Genomic DNA, 22,144 nt, shown 5'->3' on the forward strand with positions numbered 1-22,144 from the left:
ATCAGTGTTTGATCCTGACAGTTGTATTCAGTGTTAAAAATATTATACGGCTCTCCCGGAAATACATTTTAAAACATTTGGCTTTCATGACTCTCTCAGCCAGAAAGGTTCCTGACCCCTGCTCTAGGTAGTCCTCAGACGAGCCTTCCATTGTTGCTTCCAGTCATCCCGATTCTCCATACATTTGGCCAGTTCCTTGGTACTCTGAGCTCCTGCATCCTTCTTGAGTATGTCCTCGTATGTTAGTGTGGGACGTCCTCTTGACCGATGCCCATGTGTTGGTACCCCACAGCACCAATTTGCTGGCTGGCAGCTCCTGATGTCTTTGGCAGTGTCCTGCTAGTCTCATTCTCCTTAAAGCAGTCTTCTCGCTTAGCCTTGGTATGCCCTTGTAGAGGTTTCTGTTGGTTACGTGCGCACTCTTGTTGATGTTAAGCATTGCACGCAAGGTCCAGTATCGCTGCCATAGAGTAGAACGGACTCAACTGTCGAGTAGAAGAAGCTGAGTTTGATTTGGCGGGGGAGGTTGGAGTTCCATACACTGGTGATGCCTTCAAGGCCCCCCATGCAAGTGCCTTCCTCACTTTTAGATCTTGCTCATTTGAGTTGACCCATGCGCCCAGGTATTTGAAGTCCTCAACTTCTTTCAATACAGTGCCTCCTGCTGTTATCAGAGGCTGATGTTCTGGTGGAACGTTGTACAACCCCCGTTTCCAAATGAGTTGGAAAATTGTGTTGGATGTAAAGATAAACGGAATACAATTATTTGCAAATCCTTTTCAACCCATATTCAATTGAATGCACTACAAAGACAAGATATTTGATGTTCAAACTCATAAACTATTTTTTTTTTTTTGCAAATAATAATCAACTTAGAATTTCTTGGCTGCAACACGTGCCAAAGTAGTTGGGGAAGGGCATGTTCACCCTTGTTACATCATCTTTTCTTTTAACAACACTCAATAAACGTGTGGGAATGGAGGAAACTAATTGTTGAAGCTTTGAAAGAGGGGATTCTTTCCCATTCTTGTTTTATGTAGAGCTTCAGTCGTTCAACCGTCAGGGTCTCCGCTGTCATATTTTATGCTTCATAATGCGCCACACATTTTCGATGGGAGACAGGTCTGGACTGCAGGCGGGCCAGGAACGTACCCGCGCTCTTTATTTACGAAGCCACGCTGTTGTAACATGTGCTAAATGTGGCTTGGCATTGTCTTGCTGAAATAAGCAGGGGCGTCCATGAAAAAGACGGCGTTTAGAGTGCAGCATATGTTGTTCCAATACCTGTATGTACCTTTCAGCTTTAAGTGCCTTTAAAGATGTGTAAGTTACCCATGCCTTGGGCACTAATGCACCCCCATACCATCACAGATGCTGGCTTTTAAACTTTGGATGGCTAGCTTCTTGTTTGGTCGGGATGACACGATGTTGAATATTTTCGAAAACAATTTGAAATGTGGACTCACCAGACCACAGAACACTTTTCCACTTTAAATTAGTCAATCTTAGATGATCTCGGGCCCAGAGAAGCCGGCGGCGTTTCTGGATGTTGTTGATAAAGGGCTTTTGCTTTGCATAGTAGAGCTTTAACTTGCACTTACAGATGTCGCGACCAACTGTATTTAGTGATGGTGGTTTTCTGAAGTGTTCCTGAGCCCATGTGGTGATATCCTTTAGAGATTGATGTTGGTTTTTGATACAGTGCCGTCTGAGGGATCAAAGGTCACGGTCATTCAATGTTGGTTTCCGGCCATGCCGCTTATGTGGAGTGATTTCTACAAATTCTCTGAACCTTTTGATGATATTATGGACCGTAGATGTTGAAATCCCTAAATTTCTTGCAATTGCACTTTGAGAAACAATGTTCTTAAACTGTTTGACCATTTGCTCACGCAGTTGTGGACAAAGGAGTGTACCTCGCCCCATCCTTTCTTGTGAAAGACTGAGCATTTTTTGGGAAGCTGTTTTTATACTCAATCATGGCACCCACCTGTTTCCAATTAGCCTGCACACCTGTGGGATGTTCCAAATAAGTGTTTGATGAGCATTCCTCAACTTTATCAGTATTTATTGCCACCTTTCCCAACTTCTTTGTCACGTGTTGCTGGCATCAAATTCTAAAGTTAATGATAATTTGCAAACAAAAAAAATGTTCATCAGTTTGAACATCAAATATGTTGTCTTTGTAGCATATTCAACTGAATATGGGTTGAAAGGATTTGCAAATCATTGTATTCCGTTTATATTTACATCTAACACAATTTCCCAACTCATATGGAAACAGGGTTTGTAGGTCATGACCTCAGTTTTCTTGGCATTTAGCCTAAGGCCAACCTTGGTGCAGTCTCTGTGTAGTAGTTCTTGTGCTTGTTCTACGTTGTTGGAGAGCAGACTGATGTCATCCGCATAGTCAAGGTCTGTCAGGACCACTGCCGGTTGTCGACTCGTCTTCCTTGGTGTCAGCGTGAACCCAAGATCCTGCTCTCGCCCATTGATTGCCTTCCTGAGCGCATGATCAAGGACGATGAAGAGGAAGGGGGCTAGTGTATCCCCTTGCATAACTCCAGCCAGGATGTCAAACTCCTCGCTGTTGCCATCTGGGGTCACCACCCTGGCCCTTGTTCCTGCGTACATGGACTCTATTGCTCGGAGTAGTTTCGGAGGAATACTGTATGCCTTCAGGATCTTCACCATCGTGCCTCGGTGTATCGAGTCAAATGCCTTTTTGAAGTCTATGAAGCATAGGACTCCAGTCAAGTTGTCCTTCCTCACCTCCTCAATCAATCTCCTGAGTGCCAAAATCTGGGCTGTAGTTGTTCGTCTTTCTCGAAAGCCGTTCTGATGCATATTGACAACAAATGTATTTTTACTCTATGATGAGACATTTTCTAAAGGGATGCAGATCTCCGAGATACAGGTTTGCAGTGTCAGTGGGATGTCTGTATTTAGGAATGGGATTTCTTAGTTTGTTGTTCTAGACCAGTGTGTCTTAACAACGTTGTTGTTTAGCTGTGCTACTCAGCTGTAATACACTTTTCCACCACTTGTGGCAGTAACGACAATACAAACCAACACAAAAAGCCAGGAGATCAAGTCCTCAAGAAGTTTATTCAGCGCAAGATATATAACTAAAGTAGTGAGGGTGTATTTTCATTTGCATATTAATTTTACAGTTTAGTTAATAAACATATTCATTAGTAATTGTGTTTATTTATTTTAGTCGTATGTATTTCTCCCCATTTTACAAAACTCAAAACCAGTGAAATTGGCATGTTGTGTAATTCGTAAATAAAAACAGAATACAATGATTTGCAAATCCGTTTCAACTTATACTGACAGTGGTTTTCTGAAGTGTTCCTGAGCCCTTGTGGTGATATCCTTTACACACTAATGTCACTCATTTAATGTTGGTTTTCAGCCTTGCTGCTTACGTGCAGGGATTTCTCCAGATGTTCTGAACCTTCTGATGATATTACGGACCGTAGATTGGGAAATCCCTAAGAAGAGTTCCTTCACCTGCATGACTTGGTATCTACTGTACCCATTTGAAACAACAGAGAAGATGTCAACTATGCTCTATTCACAATCAAATCCAATTAATCAACAAAATAATCACACTTTTGCACTGTAGTTGTTAGCCATTTATTGCACTAAATGACTTGTGTGCATTATTTAAATTACCTATATTTTAACACAAACGCAACTACCGTATTTCCTTGAATTGCCGCCGGGGGGCTAATTAATTTAAAACTCTTGCGCTTACCAAAGGCATGCGGTAAAAGTAAGCATGCGCTAATTATTTTAAAACCTCTTCTCACTCCGGCACTTACCAAAGGCATGCAGTAAAAATTTGACTGTGATGTAAGGGTACCATGATGAAAAGCATATTTAATTAAAAAAAACCTTCTTATGGTTATTTTCGGCACCGAAGGTTTGGAATAACCTACAATCGAATATTCAACTTAAAACCCTTGTTACATTAAATGAGTTTAAAGCTTCTGTGAAAGGATTGCAATCTACCTTGTCTGTATGCACATGTGTCATATGAGCAAGTTTTAATGTTGTAAATGTGATGTTTTAAGTGTTGTTTATTGTTTTTAATGTAACCTTGCTGCTGCCCTCTTGGCCAGGTCTCCCTTGGAAAAGAGATCTTTGATCTCAATGGGATTTTACCTGGTTAAATAAAGGCTAAATAAAAATTTAATAAAAAATGGTCTTACCTTTATTTATAAATGAAATCCATGCCAGTTCCTTCTAATCAAAATCATTGATAACTTGTTTATAGAAGTATTCTTTATCTTTCTTCAGTTTTAAAAGTCTCTCTGTCTCGATGGAGATCTTCCTTTATTACCTCCTGCCATGATTGAAAATCCAGTTTAGAAAACTGCTATCAGACCGCTACTATCAGTTAGCTCGGGTGCGGGCGACAACAGAATTATCCTCGGACAATTCCCTCTCCTGTTCTGCTCCGTGGGTGATCTCTTTATCCCACCGCTGCCAACATGAATGTTATTGTATAAATAATACACTGGGTATTTAGGACTGGAACATGCTTTATTTCAGCCCGGTTGTTTACATAGCCACCAAAGGTCCGTCGTGCACCCGTCGCGTCATATCCGTCCCAGCACAACACGTCACTCATTTCACTTCTTCTGCAGCCGAATAGTCGCAAGAAGGATCACTAGCGCCATCTACCACCAGGAGGCGGGAGTCATTTAATGACTCATGTTTAACAGACGCAGCTACGGTATTGTGACGGTCTCAAGCCGTCGTCTTGCGGTTCCCAGGACCACCAAGAAAGGACATGGCTTGAGCAGTTTGACTTTGTTTATTTTTCAATAAAACGTCAGTCCAGGTCGCTCTTTCGCTCCTCCTCTCCGCTCGCTCGCCGCGGTCTTGGGCAGGGCTGCAGCTAGCGTGCCCTGCCTGTCTGTCGGACCGTCGGCTCCACAGGTATATTAATAAAACATAGCCGCTTACTGTTCTTTTTAGCATCCATCCATCCATTTTCCTACCGCTTATTCCCTTTTGGGGTCGCGGGGGGCGCTGGCGCCTATCTCATTATAGCTTGGACCTGAAATCCTACTGAATAGCTCTTAGTCTTCTTCCCTTTATGCGATTTCAAATGATTGAAATCAGCCTCCTCCACTTTGAAAATGATGACAGTGGAAGCGTCACTCGTGACGTCACGTATTTGACCCGCTGGTAATACTAAGCATGCGCTTATTACTTTGCGAAGCGAGTTTGACCCGGCAGTAATTCAAGGCAGGCACATACTATATGCCCGGCGGCAATTCAAGGAAATACGGTATATTGTCAAAATGTCTCCGATGAACATTTTGAAGCGTGTTCATTGAATGCACATCTGTTGAGCTTGCCCTCTAGTGGGTTCTTCAGACCACCACACACTGCCAGGAGAGCCAGGAATTCCGGGTTTTAGTCCTGTTTTATTCCTGTTTTATTTTCATAAATAGTGCAAGTCTTTCTGCTTTTCAGTACGTCTTTTCCTTCTGCGTCTGCTCAGCAGCACCTCCAACTCCAACTACTCGTCTCATCATTAATAAAGGTGACAGGGGATTAGATAACGAGGCCCACCTGGGCCATCTACGCACCTGTCGCTGTCTTTGAGACCCGTCCTGGCAACACCCCGTTCCGCGGCAGGCCCGCAAGCCACGCCCCCCTCCACAACGTAATTTCTTTGTTCCAATCCGTTTCATCTAAAGAGGGTTTCTTTTAAAGAGAAACTTGGCAAAAAATTATCCCCACTCATCTTCTGCACTGACCCTAACAACAAGCCGCACCTGTCAGGTAACCATCCTCATGGTTAAGGTCAAATAGCATTCTGAAAATGACTTTTAAAAAGTAATTAATTATAGTTACTCGTTACTTTACGAACAAAGTAATTCAATTACTAACGAAAATTACTCTTATGTCATTTATAGAGAAAGTAATTGATACTTTACTTTAAAAAAAACCTTCAAATATCCAGCATATTCATTTGTGATTTGTTTAATAAAAGAGCACAATGTGCGTGTTTTTAAAAGGCGGTGCATGTTGCCGAGTGACGTGTGACATCATCGAGGGTTTCAACTGACCTGAGTTTGTTAGCTTTAGTTATTAGTAGCGCAGTTTATCGGCTGTGACGCCAGCTTTTTTTAATCCCTTTCCTTGAATTTTTTCACCTTTGGTTAATAAAGGGATTAAATGTGCGTCCATATCTTCTTGTAAAAAAACGGGGTATTGTTTGGACGGTAAGTTTGTCACTCCACTCATTGATTTGTTATTCAATATTCCCATTGGGTGCGTGTGTTGTTGTCTGCTGTGTCACAATGTGATGGTGCCTCTTCCTGTTTGATATCAGGTTCATGTTAGTGCGATACTGCTTGATGCTTTCACTCGTAAAAATATATTGTTGACATAAAACCACATCAGAAGTGTTGTGCCACGTTACATTAAGCTATTGTTAACAGCATAGTAGCGGACATAAAATAACTGAGTATTATACATGAATATCCATCCATTTTTTACCGCTTGTTCCTCCCGGGGTCGCTAGAGCCTATCCCAGCCTCAGGTGGGGTAATGCATAAATATTGGGGCAAATATTTTGTGATTAATCTCATTCATTAAATATCTGCTTGACTCTCAAGACCCAATATATTATGCGTCACCCAAATTCATAATGAAAATATGACTTTTTTTAATGCACATTAATTAATTAGAGTTCAAAATCTCAACTAATTACCTTTTTATTTAAAATTCATTCCGAGACCGACTTATATATTTCATGATCTTTGCAATTATTTATTGCATTTTTGATGATTTCACTTATTGATGCTGCAGCGCATTCAAAAAAACTGCTGTGGAATGCAGGATGAAAGAGATGTCAAGATCCATCAAAGTCACCCAGCTGGAAGAATAAGCCGCCCGTGCCGTTAAATTAAATTAGATTAAATTGGATTTTGTTGTGCTTCCATGCTCTCCAGGTGCGCGTTCTGTGCGCTCTTTCTTTGGAGTTGTGGATTCTGCCCCTGCGAACCCTCTTGTGCACTTTGACCCGCACGGCGCATCGTCAAGAAAACGCAACTTCACTTTAACCTGTGCATCAAAATAAACTACTGCATTAAATAGTTCCAGCTGCAGTAACACTCCCTTTTTCTCTTCCATTGCCATTGTTCGCTCGCAACCACGAAACTAACCGGCTAAGTACCCGATAGTTGTTGTCGTGTGTCAGGACTATGACATGGATTGGTTTTGCTCCTTCGAAGCAGAGGGATTACAGGACGAGCCAGGCATGAATTCAGGTACATGATGATAATTTATGAATACACTAAATACAAAAATAATCAAAACAAAAGGCGCTCACAAGGAGGTATATTACTAGACTACAAAATACAAACAGGAAACAAAAACACTTGCACGATGGCATGAATGAACTATGAACATAAACAGCAAGATGGCATGACTATAAACAACTAAAACAAAACACTTACTTTGACAAAAAAACAGGAGGCAAGTATAGCAAGGTGCGTGGCAGGTGATCGTGAGCATGAAGAATGAGTAGCATATGTAGGCAATGCAATAGCGGGCATGAAGGCAGAAAGCAAATAGCAAAGTTCCAAGGACGAGGACAGAAACAAAATGGTATAAATAGCTGCTATGATGATTAGAAACAGGTGTGGGACTGAGGGCTGGGCGTGACTTGGAGACCAGGTGGAAACTAATAGGTTACTATGGAAACAAACAAAACCAGGAAGTGTAAAACGGGAAACAAGAGTCCAAAAACAAAACAAACATGATCAAACTTAAAACTGAATTACAGGCATGACATCGTGCTTCTCTGTGCTTTCCCAGGTGCCGTTTGTGGATAGTTTTTTATTGGCCCCTGGCACATTGTAGGAATAAAATATTCCCCCCAAAAAAACAGTAACGGGGGTGGCAGCAAAAGTCATAATGTGAGAAAAATCTGGAATCGTGATATTAACAACTAGTTATTCCACAAAGCTATGTCCTACATAGATGTGTTTGTTAGCCCGATTCAAAAGGTATTGAAGTGGAGTTCTCATTAGACAGGCCTGGGCAATTATTTTCACTCGAGGGGCCAAATTTAGAGAAAAAAAATGTATATCTATTTTATCCGTCACGGACCGGTACCGGTCCCCGGACTGGTGGTTGGGGACCGCTGGTGTAAAGCACGTCGCCACCGGACTCTAAAGCAGTGGAGACGCGTTCTGTGGACTGATGAATCACACTTTTCCATCTAGCAATCTGATAGACCAGTCTGGGTTTGGAGGTTGCTAAGAGAACGCTACATTTCAGACTGCATTTTTCAGGAGTTTGGCTTGGCCCCTTAGTTCCAGTGAAAGGAAATGTTGAATGCTCCAGGATACCAAAACATTTTGGACAATTCCATGGGATGGCACTTAAAGTTCAAATGTGAGTAAAGGCAGGTGGCCAAATACTTTTGGCAATATAGTATACTTTTTATAGTTTAGGCGTCGGCAACCGAAAATGTTCAAAGATCCATATTGGACCAAAAATACAAAAACAAATCTGTCTCAGGTCGCAAAAAATTAAAAGCCATATTACATACAGATAGTGTGTCATGAGATATAAATTGAATTATGAGGACTTAAAGAAAACTAAATGAGCTCAAATATAGCTACAAATGAGGCATAATGATGCAATATTTACATATAGCTAGCCTAAATAGCTTGTTAGCATCGATTAGCTTGCAATCATGCAGTGACCAAATTTTTTTTAATTAGCACTCCACATAAGTCAATAACATCAACAAAACGCACCTTTGTGCATTCATGCACAACGTTAAAAGTTTGGTGGACAAAATGAGACAGAAAAAGAAGTGGCATAAAACACGTCTTAGAAAGTCGGAAAAAGTCATACACGAAAACAAACTATGGTGAGTTCAAGGACCAACAAAATTAGTAGCACAAAACGGCGCTCGCCAAATACTCGAATCAGGTCTGTCATAAGATGTCCGTTCAATGAATCAAAATGTCACACAACAATAGGAGGAGGTCATTTAAGGGCTGGGTGATATATCGATACACTCGATATACCGCGGGTTTGTCTCCGTGCGATATAGTAAATGACTATATCGTGATATTTGAGTATACATTCTCACGCAGTTGCTTTTAGCTGCGGGCATTACACTACAGGCTCTTCCCACTCTTTGTTGTTGCTCCTTCTCACAGACAGCAAGCGCACCTTCTTACATACGTCACATACTGTCTGTTACGCCTTGGCGAGAATGTGGACTCGGTGCAAAAAGGGGACAATTGACACAGGCTTTATTTAAACAGTTTTCTTTGAAATCTCTTTGGACAGAGTGATTAAAACAAAGTGGCTACAAAATCTATCTTTGATACATTAGAGTAACAAAAGATATATAGCATAGGGCAGGGGTCGGGAACCTTTTTGGCTGAGAGAGCCATGAAAGCCAAATATTTTAAAATGTATTTCCGTGAGAGCTGTATAATATGTTTAACACTGAATACAACTGTCAGGATCAAACACTGATGACATCTATTAAACAGACAAGAAGCAAGGAATTAAACAGAGACTGGATTCAATTTAGCTCAATGAGGAGAAACGCGTAAACCTGTACCCCTCTACAGTGTCGTCCCACGCTCTGACAAGAGATTTCTACGTCTCCTCTTTTATTTGGACTTTCCCTGCTTACAACAACTAAAGGCGTGCATCTCTTATTCTTTTTGATAACATTGTTATTCTGAAAGTAACCACTAATAAATAAAATACTTTTGACCATTAATGCGACTTCTTGAACAGGTGCGATAGAAACGGATGGATGGATTAAAACAGTGGTCCCCAACCATGCTGGATTGTTACCGGGCCGCAGAAGAATTTTTTATTCATTAAAATATATATATATATATTTTTTTTTTTCTATTTTTTTTTTTTTTTTTTTTTTTTTTTTATTAAATCAACATAAAAACACGGATGGATGGATGGATTAAAACAGTGGTCCCCAACCCCGCTCGATTGTTACCGGGCCGCAGAAGAATTTTTTATTCATTTAAAAAAATATATATATATATATATATATTATTTGTATTTTTATTTTTTTTAATTAAATCAACATAAAAACACAAAATATACTTACAATTTGTGCACCAACCCAAAAAACCTCCCTTTTCCATGACAAAAAATAAATAAAAATAAAAAAACACCGCCGGGCCGCGGGACAGATTATCAAGCGTTGACCGGTTCGCAGCTACAAAAAGGTTGGGGACCACTGGATTGAAATGCATGAGAATGTTTTATACCGTATTTTCTTGAATTGCCGCCGAAGCGCTAATTAATTTAAAACCTCTTCTCACACCTGCGCTTACCTAAGGCATGCGGTAAAAGTAAGCACGCGCTAATTATTTTAAAACCTCTTCTCATTCCGATACTTACCAAAGGCATGCAGTAAAAATTTGAGTGTGATGTAAGCTTGGGCCTTAAATCCTACTGAATAGCTCTTAATCTTCTTCCCTTTATGCGATTTCAAATTGAAATCAGCCTCCTCCATTTTGAAAATGATGACAGGGGTAGTGTCACTTGGGACGTCACTAGTTTGACCAGGCGGTAATACTAAGCATGCGCTAATTATTTTGCGAAGCGAGTTTGACCCGGCAGTAGTTCAAGGCAGGTGCAGGCAATTCAAGGAAATACGGTATTTTGAACGTTATTTTTAACACTTTGATTACCAGCAGAATTATTAATTACTTATCGTGTCAAGCAACATCAGCTAAGATTTATCTGAGAGCCAGATACGGTCATCAAAAGAGCCACATCTGGCTCGAGAGCCATAGGTTCCCTACCCCTGGCATAGGGCATAAACCAATAAACGGAAAATCACTCCATAGGGAGGAAAAAGGCGATAGAAATTAGACACTAATTTAATAACAAAAAACAACAACAATCTATGATTAGCTACAAAAAAAGTAAATCACTCATGCAGAGGAGACAATAAGGTATCAACAAAAAGTACGCTATAAAGAGCTGATAGAACTACAAACTAAAGCGCTCCAAGAGGAGGAAAAAAGGAAGGCAAAGCACTATGAAAATTAGCATAAAAAAACTTGACCAAAAAACTTTTGTAACTTTCTCAGAGGGAATAAAGAAATCAATAAATAAGACAAGGCAATACTTGGTTCGAAACTGTGGACGAAGGCTGGAAGTACGTGACGAGACGATATACTGTCCTCTGGCAACAAGACAGGGGAAGACGAGGACTTGATACACATGAGGGAGGGTGACACAGGTGGGAAAAATCAGGCAATCAGTAAAGACATCAGACCAGTGACACAGGAGGAAGAGCAAGTGGCCTGAAACGAGAGGAGGATTAAAATTTCAAAATAAGACAGGAAGTTTGCATCACCACAGTGTGACACTGTCACATCATACGGAGCAGAGAGGTAGCAGCGTGGGTAACGTTAGCTGTGGTGTGAGTGGTAATACGAGAGAAAGAAAATGCCAATCTGGTAACAAATGAAGGAAGAATTAATTCCCAAGAAAAACAGCAGGGGGTCCATCGTCGGACGGTGTTTCGGCTTCAAGCGGGAATATGTCGAACAGACAACCGTAACTTGTCAAATGTGGGGCAAAAGCGTTGCTACAAAAAGTAGCATTGCTGCTAATATGTAGCATCATTTGAAAAGTCACCTGCTCGAGAATGAAGAGTACTTACTCCGCATGTCAACATCTCCATCCGGTGCCACACCAACAAAATGCCGAGGCAACCATTTCCACCGTATGAAAAAAATAGTGAACAACATAAGGAGATAAAGTGCGCAGTGACCTACCACATAGCTATTTGATTTCCTACAAACGTTTGTATTATGCAGCTAATTTTTATTTGACAGTTATTGAAATATTTTGTGTGACATCATGCACAAAAGTGCACATTATTTGTTTTAAACTATTGTAGTCGCGTTCTGTACAAAAAGTGCACTTTAATTTAGTGTTGTTTTGATACGTCGTCTTAGTGACATCATGCACAAAAGGCCACTAATAGCTTGTTTTAAAATGTCTCTGACCATCTTGCAGTTTCTGTTTTGAAAGGACATGAATGTTTGTGCCACTGCTTGATAACTGTTTAATAAATACTGTTTTGCTAAATTGACTTACCGTATTTCCTTGAATTGCCGCAGGACATATAGTATGCGCCTGCCTTGAATTACTGCCGGGTCAAACTCGCTTCGCAAAATAATTAGCGCATGCTTAGTATTACCGCCTGGTCAAACTCGTGACGTCACGAATGACACTTCCCCTTTCATAATTTTCAGAATGGAGGAGGCTGATTTCAATACCGGTAATTTGAAATCGCATAAAGGGAAGAAGATTAAGAGATATTCAGTAGGATTTAAGGTCCAAGCTTACATCACACTCAAATTTTTACTGCATGCCTTTGGTAAGTGCCGGAGTGAGAAGAGGTTTTAAAATAATTAGCGCATGCTTACTTTTACCGCATGCCTTTGGTAACCGCAGGAGTGAGAAGAGGTTTTAAATTAATTAGCGCCCCGGAGGCAATTCAAGGAAATACGGTAGTTGTGATTTCCCTCTCTGCATGAAAGTTTAAAATGAGCATGGATTAATGCAGTATGAAGAATAATGTCTTAATGTAGACACATATAATCATCATACTGCTGTGATTATATGCATCAAGTCTTCATTCAAGGCTAAGGCAAACTATCGAGATATATGTCGTGTATCGCGATATGGCCTAAAAATATCGAGATATTAAAAAAAAAGGCAACCCGCGGCTCGAGAACCGCATGCAGCTATTTAGCGCCGCCCTAGTGGCTCTCTAGAGCTGTTTCAAAAATGTATTAAAAATGGAAAAAGATGAGGGAGAAAAAAAAAATGTTTTGTTTTAATATGGTTTGTGTAGGAGAACAAACATGACACAAACCTCCCTAATTGTTATAAAGCACACTGTTTATATTAAACATGCTTCACTGATTTGAGTATTTGGCGACCGCCGTTTTGTCCTACAAATGTTGGCAGTCCTTGAACTCACCGTAGTTTGTTTACATTTATAACGTTCACCGACTTTCTCAGGCGTGTTTTATGCCACTTCTTTTTCTGTCTCATTGTGTCCACCAAACTTTTAATGTTGTGCGTGAATGCACAAAGGTGAGTTTTGTTGATGTTATTGACTTGTGTGGAGTCATACTTTCCAACCTTGAGACCTCCGATTTCGGGGGGTGGGGGGCGGAGGCGTGGTTGGGGGCGTGGTTAGGAGGGGTGGCGTATAATTCACAAACTCGAGTATTTCATACATATTTCATATATACATATATAAATATATATATATATATGTATGAAATACTTGACTCTCAGTGAATTCTAGCTATATATATTTATTTTATTATATGTATAAATAAAATAAATAGTTTGATTTCCGACGGCACCTATCAAATACACAGTAATAAAAACACAGTTGTTCTACTAACTGTACTGTGCTTGCTGGTTACTAAAAAAAAAAAACTTACCTTTCACTATTTGAGTAATCTTTGTTCTGTCATTTGCGTATTGGCGGGCGATCTCCGAATCCGGGAACATCCTTCCCGGATTTGTTGTAGACATCCGCAAATGAGAACAGGATGTTGCTTCCAGCTATCAGCATAGCCATCTTTGTCTCAGCTTTGTCAGCTTTGGTTGTGAACGATGCTGCGCTGCGGACACTTTGTGCTCCGCTGACTGACCGTTTATGGCTGAGTATATCCGTTCGGCCGCCGTCTTCAATGGAGAAGTCTGTTCTACAAAATTCGAACTCTCCTGGATAAACTGAAATTTTTGTTTACAATCGTTCTGGAACTTGCAAGCGTATTTCTTCATTTTGCTCGTTGACGGTGTAATATATTGGGTTGGAGTCAATAACCAGGCGACGTGATGGAGTTACGTCTCTTTACTGTGGGCTTCAGAACAGACTCACTAATGCATGTTCCTTGACTGCACTTAAATGTAGAATTTATTTACATTCTATTCTATGTACAGTAGATGGCAGTATTGTCTTGTTTAAGAAGGTCACAACATTGAGTCAGGTCCGGAGCTGGAGGGGGCGTGGCCTCCAGCTCCGCCTGAATTTCGGGAGATTTTCGGGAGAAAATTTGTCCCGGGAGGTTTTCGGGAGAGGCGCTGAATTTCGGGAGTCTATCGGAAAATCCGTGAGGGTTGGCAAGTATGTGTGGAGTGCTAATCAGACATATTTGGTCACTGCATGACTGCAAACTAATCGATGCTAAAATGCTATTTAGGCTAGCTATATGTACATATTGCATCATTAGGCTAACACCGATTTTTTTATTTAATTTTAATCTTCTATTTTTTTCTCCCCCCCTTGTTTACCTGTATCTCATCTTTTTTTGTAAGGGGCGCTGGAAGCCGGCAGACCCGTCAGGGATCCTGTTATGTCCCCCTTTAATGTTTGTCTGATCTTGAATGGGATTGTGCTGAAAATTATAATTTTCCTGAAGGAACTCTCCTGACGGAATAAATAAAGTACTATCTAATCTAATCTAATTATGCCTCATATGTAGGTATATTTGAGCTCATTTAGTTTCCTTTAAGTCCTCATAATTCAATTTATATCTCATGACATACTATCTATACTGTATGTAATATGGCTTTTAATTTTTTGCGGCTCCAGACAGATTTGTTTTTGTATTTTTGGTCCAATATGGCTCTTTCAACATTTTGGGTTGCCGACCCCTGACCCAGCCCTAAGTCATTTTCCAAACAGATTAGACGTCTTTCCTTGCAATCCAATGGACTAATTGTGTGTTTCCCCCAGGGCTTGCTGTCGGAGATTCTCCGCAAGGAGGAGGACCCTCAAAATGCCTCCCAGTCTCTCCTGGTCAACCTGCGGGCCATGAGCAGCTTCCTGCAGCTCCCCGAGGCGGAGAGAGAGCGCTTCTACCAGGAGGAGAAAGAAAGGAGCCTGACTGGATTCACGCCCAGCTGCAACAACACACCACCGACATGCACGCAGGTCACACGCTCGTAAACATGCAGAACGTGTAAATATTTTATATATTGAACGAAATATGTCTCTCCTTGGGGGCGTGTTCTTGTTCTGCACAAAATTGCTGTTGTGCAGCCTGATTCTCACTTTTGTGACAGCCTTTTTATGTCGCTGAAAGAAATGTTGTATGAAAATGCATGCCTGCACAAAGAATTAGGGGTGTGTCTCCGTCACCATGGCAATCAGCCCTTGCACAACTTTGCCCGCCTCATACTGAAAAGCGAAAGTGTTTTCTGAGGACAACGATCTGAGTCAGCAGACTTCCAGCACACGTGTGTCGCGCTAACATTCCGACTGAGGCCGTTACCGTGGCAACCATCAATTAATCAGTGCACATGGTGATTGAGCTCACGCAGCAACAGTGATGGAGGATGCAGCATCGGTTCGCTTCAATTGTACATAACGTACGCTCCTAGACCACCATAGTGTATCCCACCAGACATGTTCATGGACTCAAATGGGAAATACTGATTAATATCAATTAGAGTTGGAGGCACTCAAAGTGTGACCTGCAGGAGGAGCCCTTTTGCATGCAATTGTGTAAAACGCTATGATTCCAAAGGGCGCTTCATATGATATCTCATTGCAAACTCATTCCTAGCCCATTCCTGCTCCGTCTCTGATAAGAATATACAGTAATGGCAATTCTAAATGTCCTCTGTGGCCATTGGATAGGATAGGTCTTTATTGTCATTGCACAAGTACAACAAAACTTAGTTTTTAGCACAAACTGTTCAAGATCAGACAAACAAACAGTGTACAGGGTTACAGAAAAAGATGGGGAAAAAGTTAAACGCTGGGGAAGGATGAGTAAAAAAATACAATCTAGACTGGGCTCCTAAGGGGGCCTAGTCTGGAGTGGGAAAAAAACTCCATAGCAAAGCACATATACATATCACAACATACATCTCGAGATATTTTGCAACAAAGGGAAGGTAGTTCAAGGTCATGGTGGTAAGCCGCAGCTCTCAGGCGCTGACCATCCATTCATCAACCCTACGGGATTTGCGTCGAGGGCGTTGGGTTGGGGGGGATGGGCTGTGTATGTGTGGCGTATATTTTTTTGTGCATGTGTGTGTGTGTGTGTGTGTGTGTGTGTGTGTGTGTGTGTGTGAGCCCGTAGTGTGTCTCTGTTCTGCGGCCTTGATGTATTGTGCAGTCGCTAGTCCAGTGTCAACAACAGCAGGTGTGTGTCCATGAGAGACAAGAAGGGAGTTTGTTGTGTCTTCGCTGCAGTGTCCTTCGGGAGAGTCTCGAAGCCAGGGAAACAATCCAAGTTAGAATGATTTGTATGCGAGTGAAAATAAAATTTTCTTTTCACTCTAAATTGTCTATGACTGGTCCTAAAACCTGCGGGGTAGACAGTCCGATGTAATCCACAGTTCTTCGCGCATCCTCCAATCATTTGTAGCAGCTTTGGGGTACTTTGAAGACTGCCAGCAACTTCCAATTTGTCGACAAACCAGAACAACGCTTACTCCAATCAGCAGATGTCCTGTGGTCATAATTCCGAATAGGTGGATATCTTCACATCCGCGACAGAAAAGGGTCGCCAGGTACGCGGCCCTCCTTCTTCTCCCAAGAGTCCGTCGTGTGTCCAGCAACAACCGCTTCGTCACGACAGCAGGTTCCCCCAAACCCAAGATCTTGTCAATTTTGTTCAGGCCAGTTAAATAGTTCCAATGTTTAGATTTGGAGAGCAGTGCAAAAAGAGGCAACAAGAAAGTTAAGACAACACAAAACAAAGAAACAAGCAGTAGAATTAAGGGAGAGGAAAGGGGAGCGTCCACCCTCGATGAGTGCCAGAGAGAAAAAAATAATAATAATAAAAAATCCCTCGTCTCAATAAGACAAAACCAGTGAAGTTGGCACATTGTGTAATTCGTAAATTAAAACAGAATACAATTGTTTGCAAATCCAGCAAATACAATATGTTTAATGTTCAAACTGTGAAACAATTTTTTTTTTTGGCCAACAATCATTAACTTAGAATATAATTGCAGCATCACATTGCAAAAAAGTTTGCACAGGGCATGTTTACCACTGTGTTACATGGCCTTTTCTTTTAACAACACTTAGTATACGTTTGGGAACTGAGGTGACCAATTTTTTAAGCTTTTCAGGTGTAATTATTTCCCATTCTTGCTTGATGTACAGCTTAAGTTGTTAAACAGTCCGGTTTCTCCGTTGTGGTATTTTAGGCTTCATATTGCGCCACACATTTTCTATGAGAGAAAAGTCTGGACTACAGGCAGGCCAGTCTCGTACTCGCACTCTTTAATCTTTTAATATGAAGCCACGCTGTTGTAACACGTGGCTTGGCATTGCCCTGCTGAAATAACGTTGCTTGGATGGCAACATATGTTGCTCCAAAACCTGTATGTACCTTTCAGCATTAATGGTGCTTTAACACATGTGTAAGTTACCCTTACCTTGGGTACTAATATCAGAGATGCTTGCTTTTGAACTTTGCGTCTATAAAAACATGGTTCTTTTCCTCTTTGTTCCGGAGGACATGACGTCCACAGTTTCCATAAACAATTTGAAATGTGGACTCGTCAGACCACAGAACACTTTTCCACTTTGCATCAGTCCATCTTATATGAGCTCGGGCCCAGCAAAGCCGGCGGTGTTTCTGGGTGTTGTTGATAAATTGCTTCGGCTTTGCATAATAGAGTTTTAACTTGCACTAACAGATGTAGCGGCGAACTATAGTTACTGATAGTGGTTTTTTGAAGTGTTCCTGAGCCCATGTAGTGATATCCTTTACACACTGATGTTGTTTTTTGATGCAGTTCCGCCTGAGAGATCGAAGGTCCGTAATATCATCACTTACGTGCAGTGATTTCTCCAGAGTCTCTGAACCTTTTGATGATATTACGGACCATAGATGGTAAAATCATAATGTAATTTAATTTAAACATGAGCCCAACATTTGAGCACGAATTCAAAATACTTTCAGATAACGATCCACAGTCAAGGTTCAATTGCTTGCTTGATCTGCGTTTATACTTATTTGAGGCAATATTTTTTGTGATTGACCACATCAGTTAACTCATTCTTTTAGGCAGCCCTAATTAAATGGTTCTCTCGCTCTCTGCAGGCCAGACTGTCGCCGGTAACGGTGGAGCGAGCTTTGAGGACGGACAGTTGCATTCTCCACGTGAGCTCGTCCATCTATGATGAGATTCAGCAGGAAATGAGGCGTGCCAAGGTGTCGCAGGCTTTGTTCGCCAAGGTGGCCGCGTCCAAGAGCCAGGTACGCCTTTCTGCCGGTCAAAGGACCGACAATGCACCCTTTGCCACCAAACGGGTGACAAAATAGCATCTGGGCAGGACTAAAAACTCCTATCCATCAGCAACATTATTCTTTGGATCATTAGTGCAGCACACCGCCACTAAGTCATTACTTTCATAGTCGCCATTGAAAGGAAAATACACGCACACAGACACACACACACACACACACACACACAGCTTGCTTATTTATGACCATATATAGTGTAGCATGTATGCATAAAGTGGAAAGCAGGCTCGTTTATTGTTCTCCTATTTTATGGCAGCCCTATAAGATGGTTATTGTTTTTGTTTGGAGGATCATTTCCCTTCATGGACAAAGGAGGAAAACGTCTTTTTTCTCCCTCTCTTTCTCCTTCTCTTGATGAATTTTGAATCATCAAGATGCTTGGAGGTCATTCAGCCTTGTTCACAGTAACAGCAGCTGGTCCAACACCCCCGTAGGTGCTTCTTCCTTGGCTTTAGAGTACTACTGTAATAGTACTGTTATACAGTATTAATAAATATATTCATATAGTCATTATAATCCTAATTACACTATAATAGTACAATAATAATACTATATCATATTTATACTATAATAATACTGTAATAATACTATGATACCGTAGTGATACTATAATAATATATGTATTAATATAATCATAATAATAACTATAGTGTAATAACACTATAATATTACTATGATATAACCATACTATAATAGTTCAATAATAGTACTATTATACCATAATGATACTGTAATAATACATATATTAATAACATAATTATACTATAATAGTACTATACTAATACTATAGTAGATCTGTGATACCATAGTGATTCTATAATAATAAATATATTAATATAATCATAATGATAGTATAATAGTACTATAATAATAATATCATATCATATGTCATAATAATACCATAATAGTACAATAATAGTACTAAAATACCATAATGATACTGTTATCATATATATATATATTAATACAAAGATTATCATCATAATTATACTCCAATGTACTATAATAATACTATGATACCATAGTGGTACTATAATAATATATGTATTAATATAATCATAATCCCAATAATAGTATTATAGTACAATAATAATACTACAATATAATCATACTATAATAGTACAATAATAGTACTATGACATCGTAATAACACCATACTAAAACTATATCATAATCATACTATAATAGTACAGTAATAGTTCTATGATACCATAATGTTAATGTAATAATTCATATATTAATAACATAATTATACTATGATAGTACTGTGATACCATAGTGATACTATAATAATAAATATATGAATATAGTCATGATGATAGTAAATAGTACTATAATAATGCTATATCATAATAATACCATAATAGTACAATAATAGCACTATATTACCATTATGATACTGTTATCATACATATATTAAGATAATTATAGTCATAATTATACTATAATAGTACTATAATAATACTATGATACCATAGTGATACTATAATATATGTATTAATATAATCATAATCCTAATTATAGTATAATCGTACTATAATAATACTACGATATTATAATCATAAGATAATAGTAAAATAAAAGTACTATGAAATCATAATAGTACTATAATAATACTATATCATAATCATACTATATTAGTACAGTAATAGTACTATGATACCATAATGATACTGTAATAATACATATATTAACGTAATTATTCTATAATAGTACTGTGATAGTTATACTATAATAATAAATGTGTCTAGTATAATCGTAATGATAGTATAATAGTACTATAACAATACTATGATATCATAATAATACCATAATAGTACAATAACAGTACTATAATACTTTAGTGCTGAGCAAATTGTTGGTGCAGAAGTCCTTTTAGATCAGGGGCGTCCAAAAGTGTGGCACGGGGCCTTTGGGTCACATAGTTCATTTTTACTGGGCCAGAGGATCAGAATCAGAAAAGTTTTTATTGTCATTGTTTGAGAACGGGTTCACAAACTAGGAATTTTAGGATGTGACGTTGGTGAACGAACCGTGTCTTACAAGTGAATGATGAGAACTGATTTGTTGATTTTTTCATTCACTTTTCTGGTTCTTTGTTTCGATGTGGGTATGTCTAGTTGTTAAAATGGTAGGGGAGTACACTTTCTATCATTTCCTGTATGAATCAAACTTTATTTTTTTTTTTTATTCAGAACAGAAATGCAACACAAAGTGCTACAGCCTGATGACTAATCAAACACACACCACACACACACACGCACACGGACGTCTGAATGCATGGCTGAATATAAAGGAGCTTTATACATATAAATATACAAACCCTGTTTCCATATGAGTTGGGAAATTGTATTAGATGTAAATATAAACGGAATACAATGATTTGCAATTCCTTTTCAACCCATATTCAATTGAATGCACTACAAAGACAACATATTTGATGTTCAAATTCATAAACTTTATTTTTTTTTTTTTTGCAAATAATAATTAACTTAGGCTGCAACACGTGCCAAAGTAGTTGGGAAAGGGCATTTTCACCACTGTGTTACATCACCTTTTCTTTTAACAACACTCAATAAACTTTTGGGAACTGAGGAAACTAATTGTTGAAGCTTTAAAAGTGGAATTCTTTCCCATTCTTGTTTTATGTAGAGCTTCAGTTGTTCAACAGTCCGGGGTCTCCGCTGTCGTATTTTACGCTTCATAATGCGCGACACATTTTCGATGGGAGACAGGTCTGGACTGCAGGCGGGCCAGGGAAGTACCCGCACTCTTTTTTTACGAAGCCACGCTGTTGTAACACAGGCTGAATGTGGATTGGCATTGTCTTGCTGAAATAAAGACGGATCTTAGATGGCAGCATATGTTGTTCCAAAACCTGTATGTACCTTCCAGCATTAATGGTGCCTTCACAGATGTGTAAGTTACCCATGCCTTGGGCACTAATGCACCCCCATACCATCACAGATGCTGGCTTTTGAACTTTGCATCGATAACAGTCTGGATGGTTCCCTTCCCCTTTGGTCCGGATGACAAGATGTCGAATATTTCAAAAAACAATTTGAAATGTGGACTCGTCAGATCACAGAACACTTTTCCACTTTGCATCAGAACATTTCAGATGATCTCGGGCCCAGAGAAGCCAGCGGCGTTTCTGGATGTTGTTGATAAATGGCTTTCGCTTTGCATAGTAGAGCTTTAACTTGCACTTACAGATGTAGTGACAAACTGTATTTAGTGACAGGTGTTTTCTGAAGTGTCCCTGAGCCCATGTGGTGATATCCTTTAGAGATTGATATCTGTTTTTGATACAGTGCCATCTGAGAGGTCGAAGGTCATGGTCACTCAATGTTGGTTTCCGGCCATGCCGCTCACATAGAGCTATTTCTCCGGATTCTCTGAACCGTTTAATGATATTTTGGACCGTAGATGTTGAAACCTCTAAATTTCTTGCAATTGCACTTTGAGAAACGTTCTTAAACTGTTTGACCATATGCTTACGCAGTTTTGGACAAAGGGGTGTACCTCGCCCCATCTTTTCTTGTGAAAGACTGAGCATTTTTTGGGAAGCTGTTTTTATACCCAATCATGGCACCCACCTGTTCCCAATTAGCCTGCACACCTATAGGATGTTCCAAATATGTGTTTGATGAGCATTCCTCTATATTATCGGTATTTATTTCCACCTTTCCCAACTTCTTTGTCACGTGTTGCTGTCATCAAATTCTAAAGTTCATGATTATTTGCAAAAAAAAAAAAAATCAATGTTCATCAAATATGTTGTC

General features: G+C 39.7%; 1 protein-coding gene across 1 annotated transcript in view; it reads left to right on the top strand.

The window, feature by feature from the left end:
- Positions 1-22,144, top strand: part of satb1a (SATB homeobox 1a) — a 91,059-nt gene that overhangs the window by 59,547 nt on the left and 9,368 nt on the right. Inside the window, exons 8-9 of the mRNA XM_061882415.1 lie at positions 14,822-15,019; positions 18,156-18,311. Coding sequence (XP_061738399.1) covers positions 14,822-15,019; positions 18,156-18,311 — 354 coding nt within the window. The remainder of the gene's footprint in view (positions 1-14,821; positions 15,020-18,155; positions 18,312-22,144) is intronic.

Source organism: Nerophis ophidion, linkage group LG21, assembly GCF_033978795.1.
Source record: "Nerophis ophidion isolate RoL-2023_Sa linkage group LG21, RoL_Noph_v1.0, whole genome shotgun sequence".
NCBI classification, from domain to species: domain Eukaryota; kingdom Metazoa; phylum Chordata; class Actinopteri; order Syngnathiformes; family Syngnathidae; genus Nerophis; species Nerophis ophidion.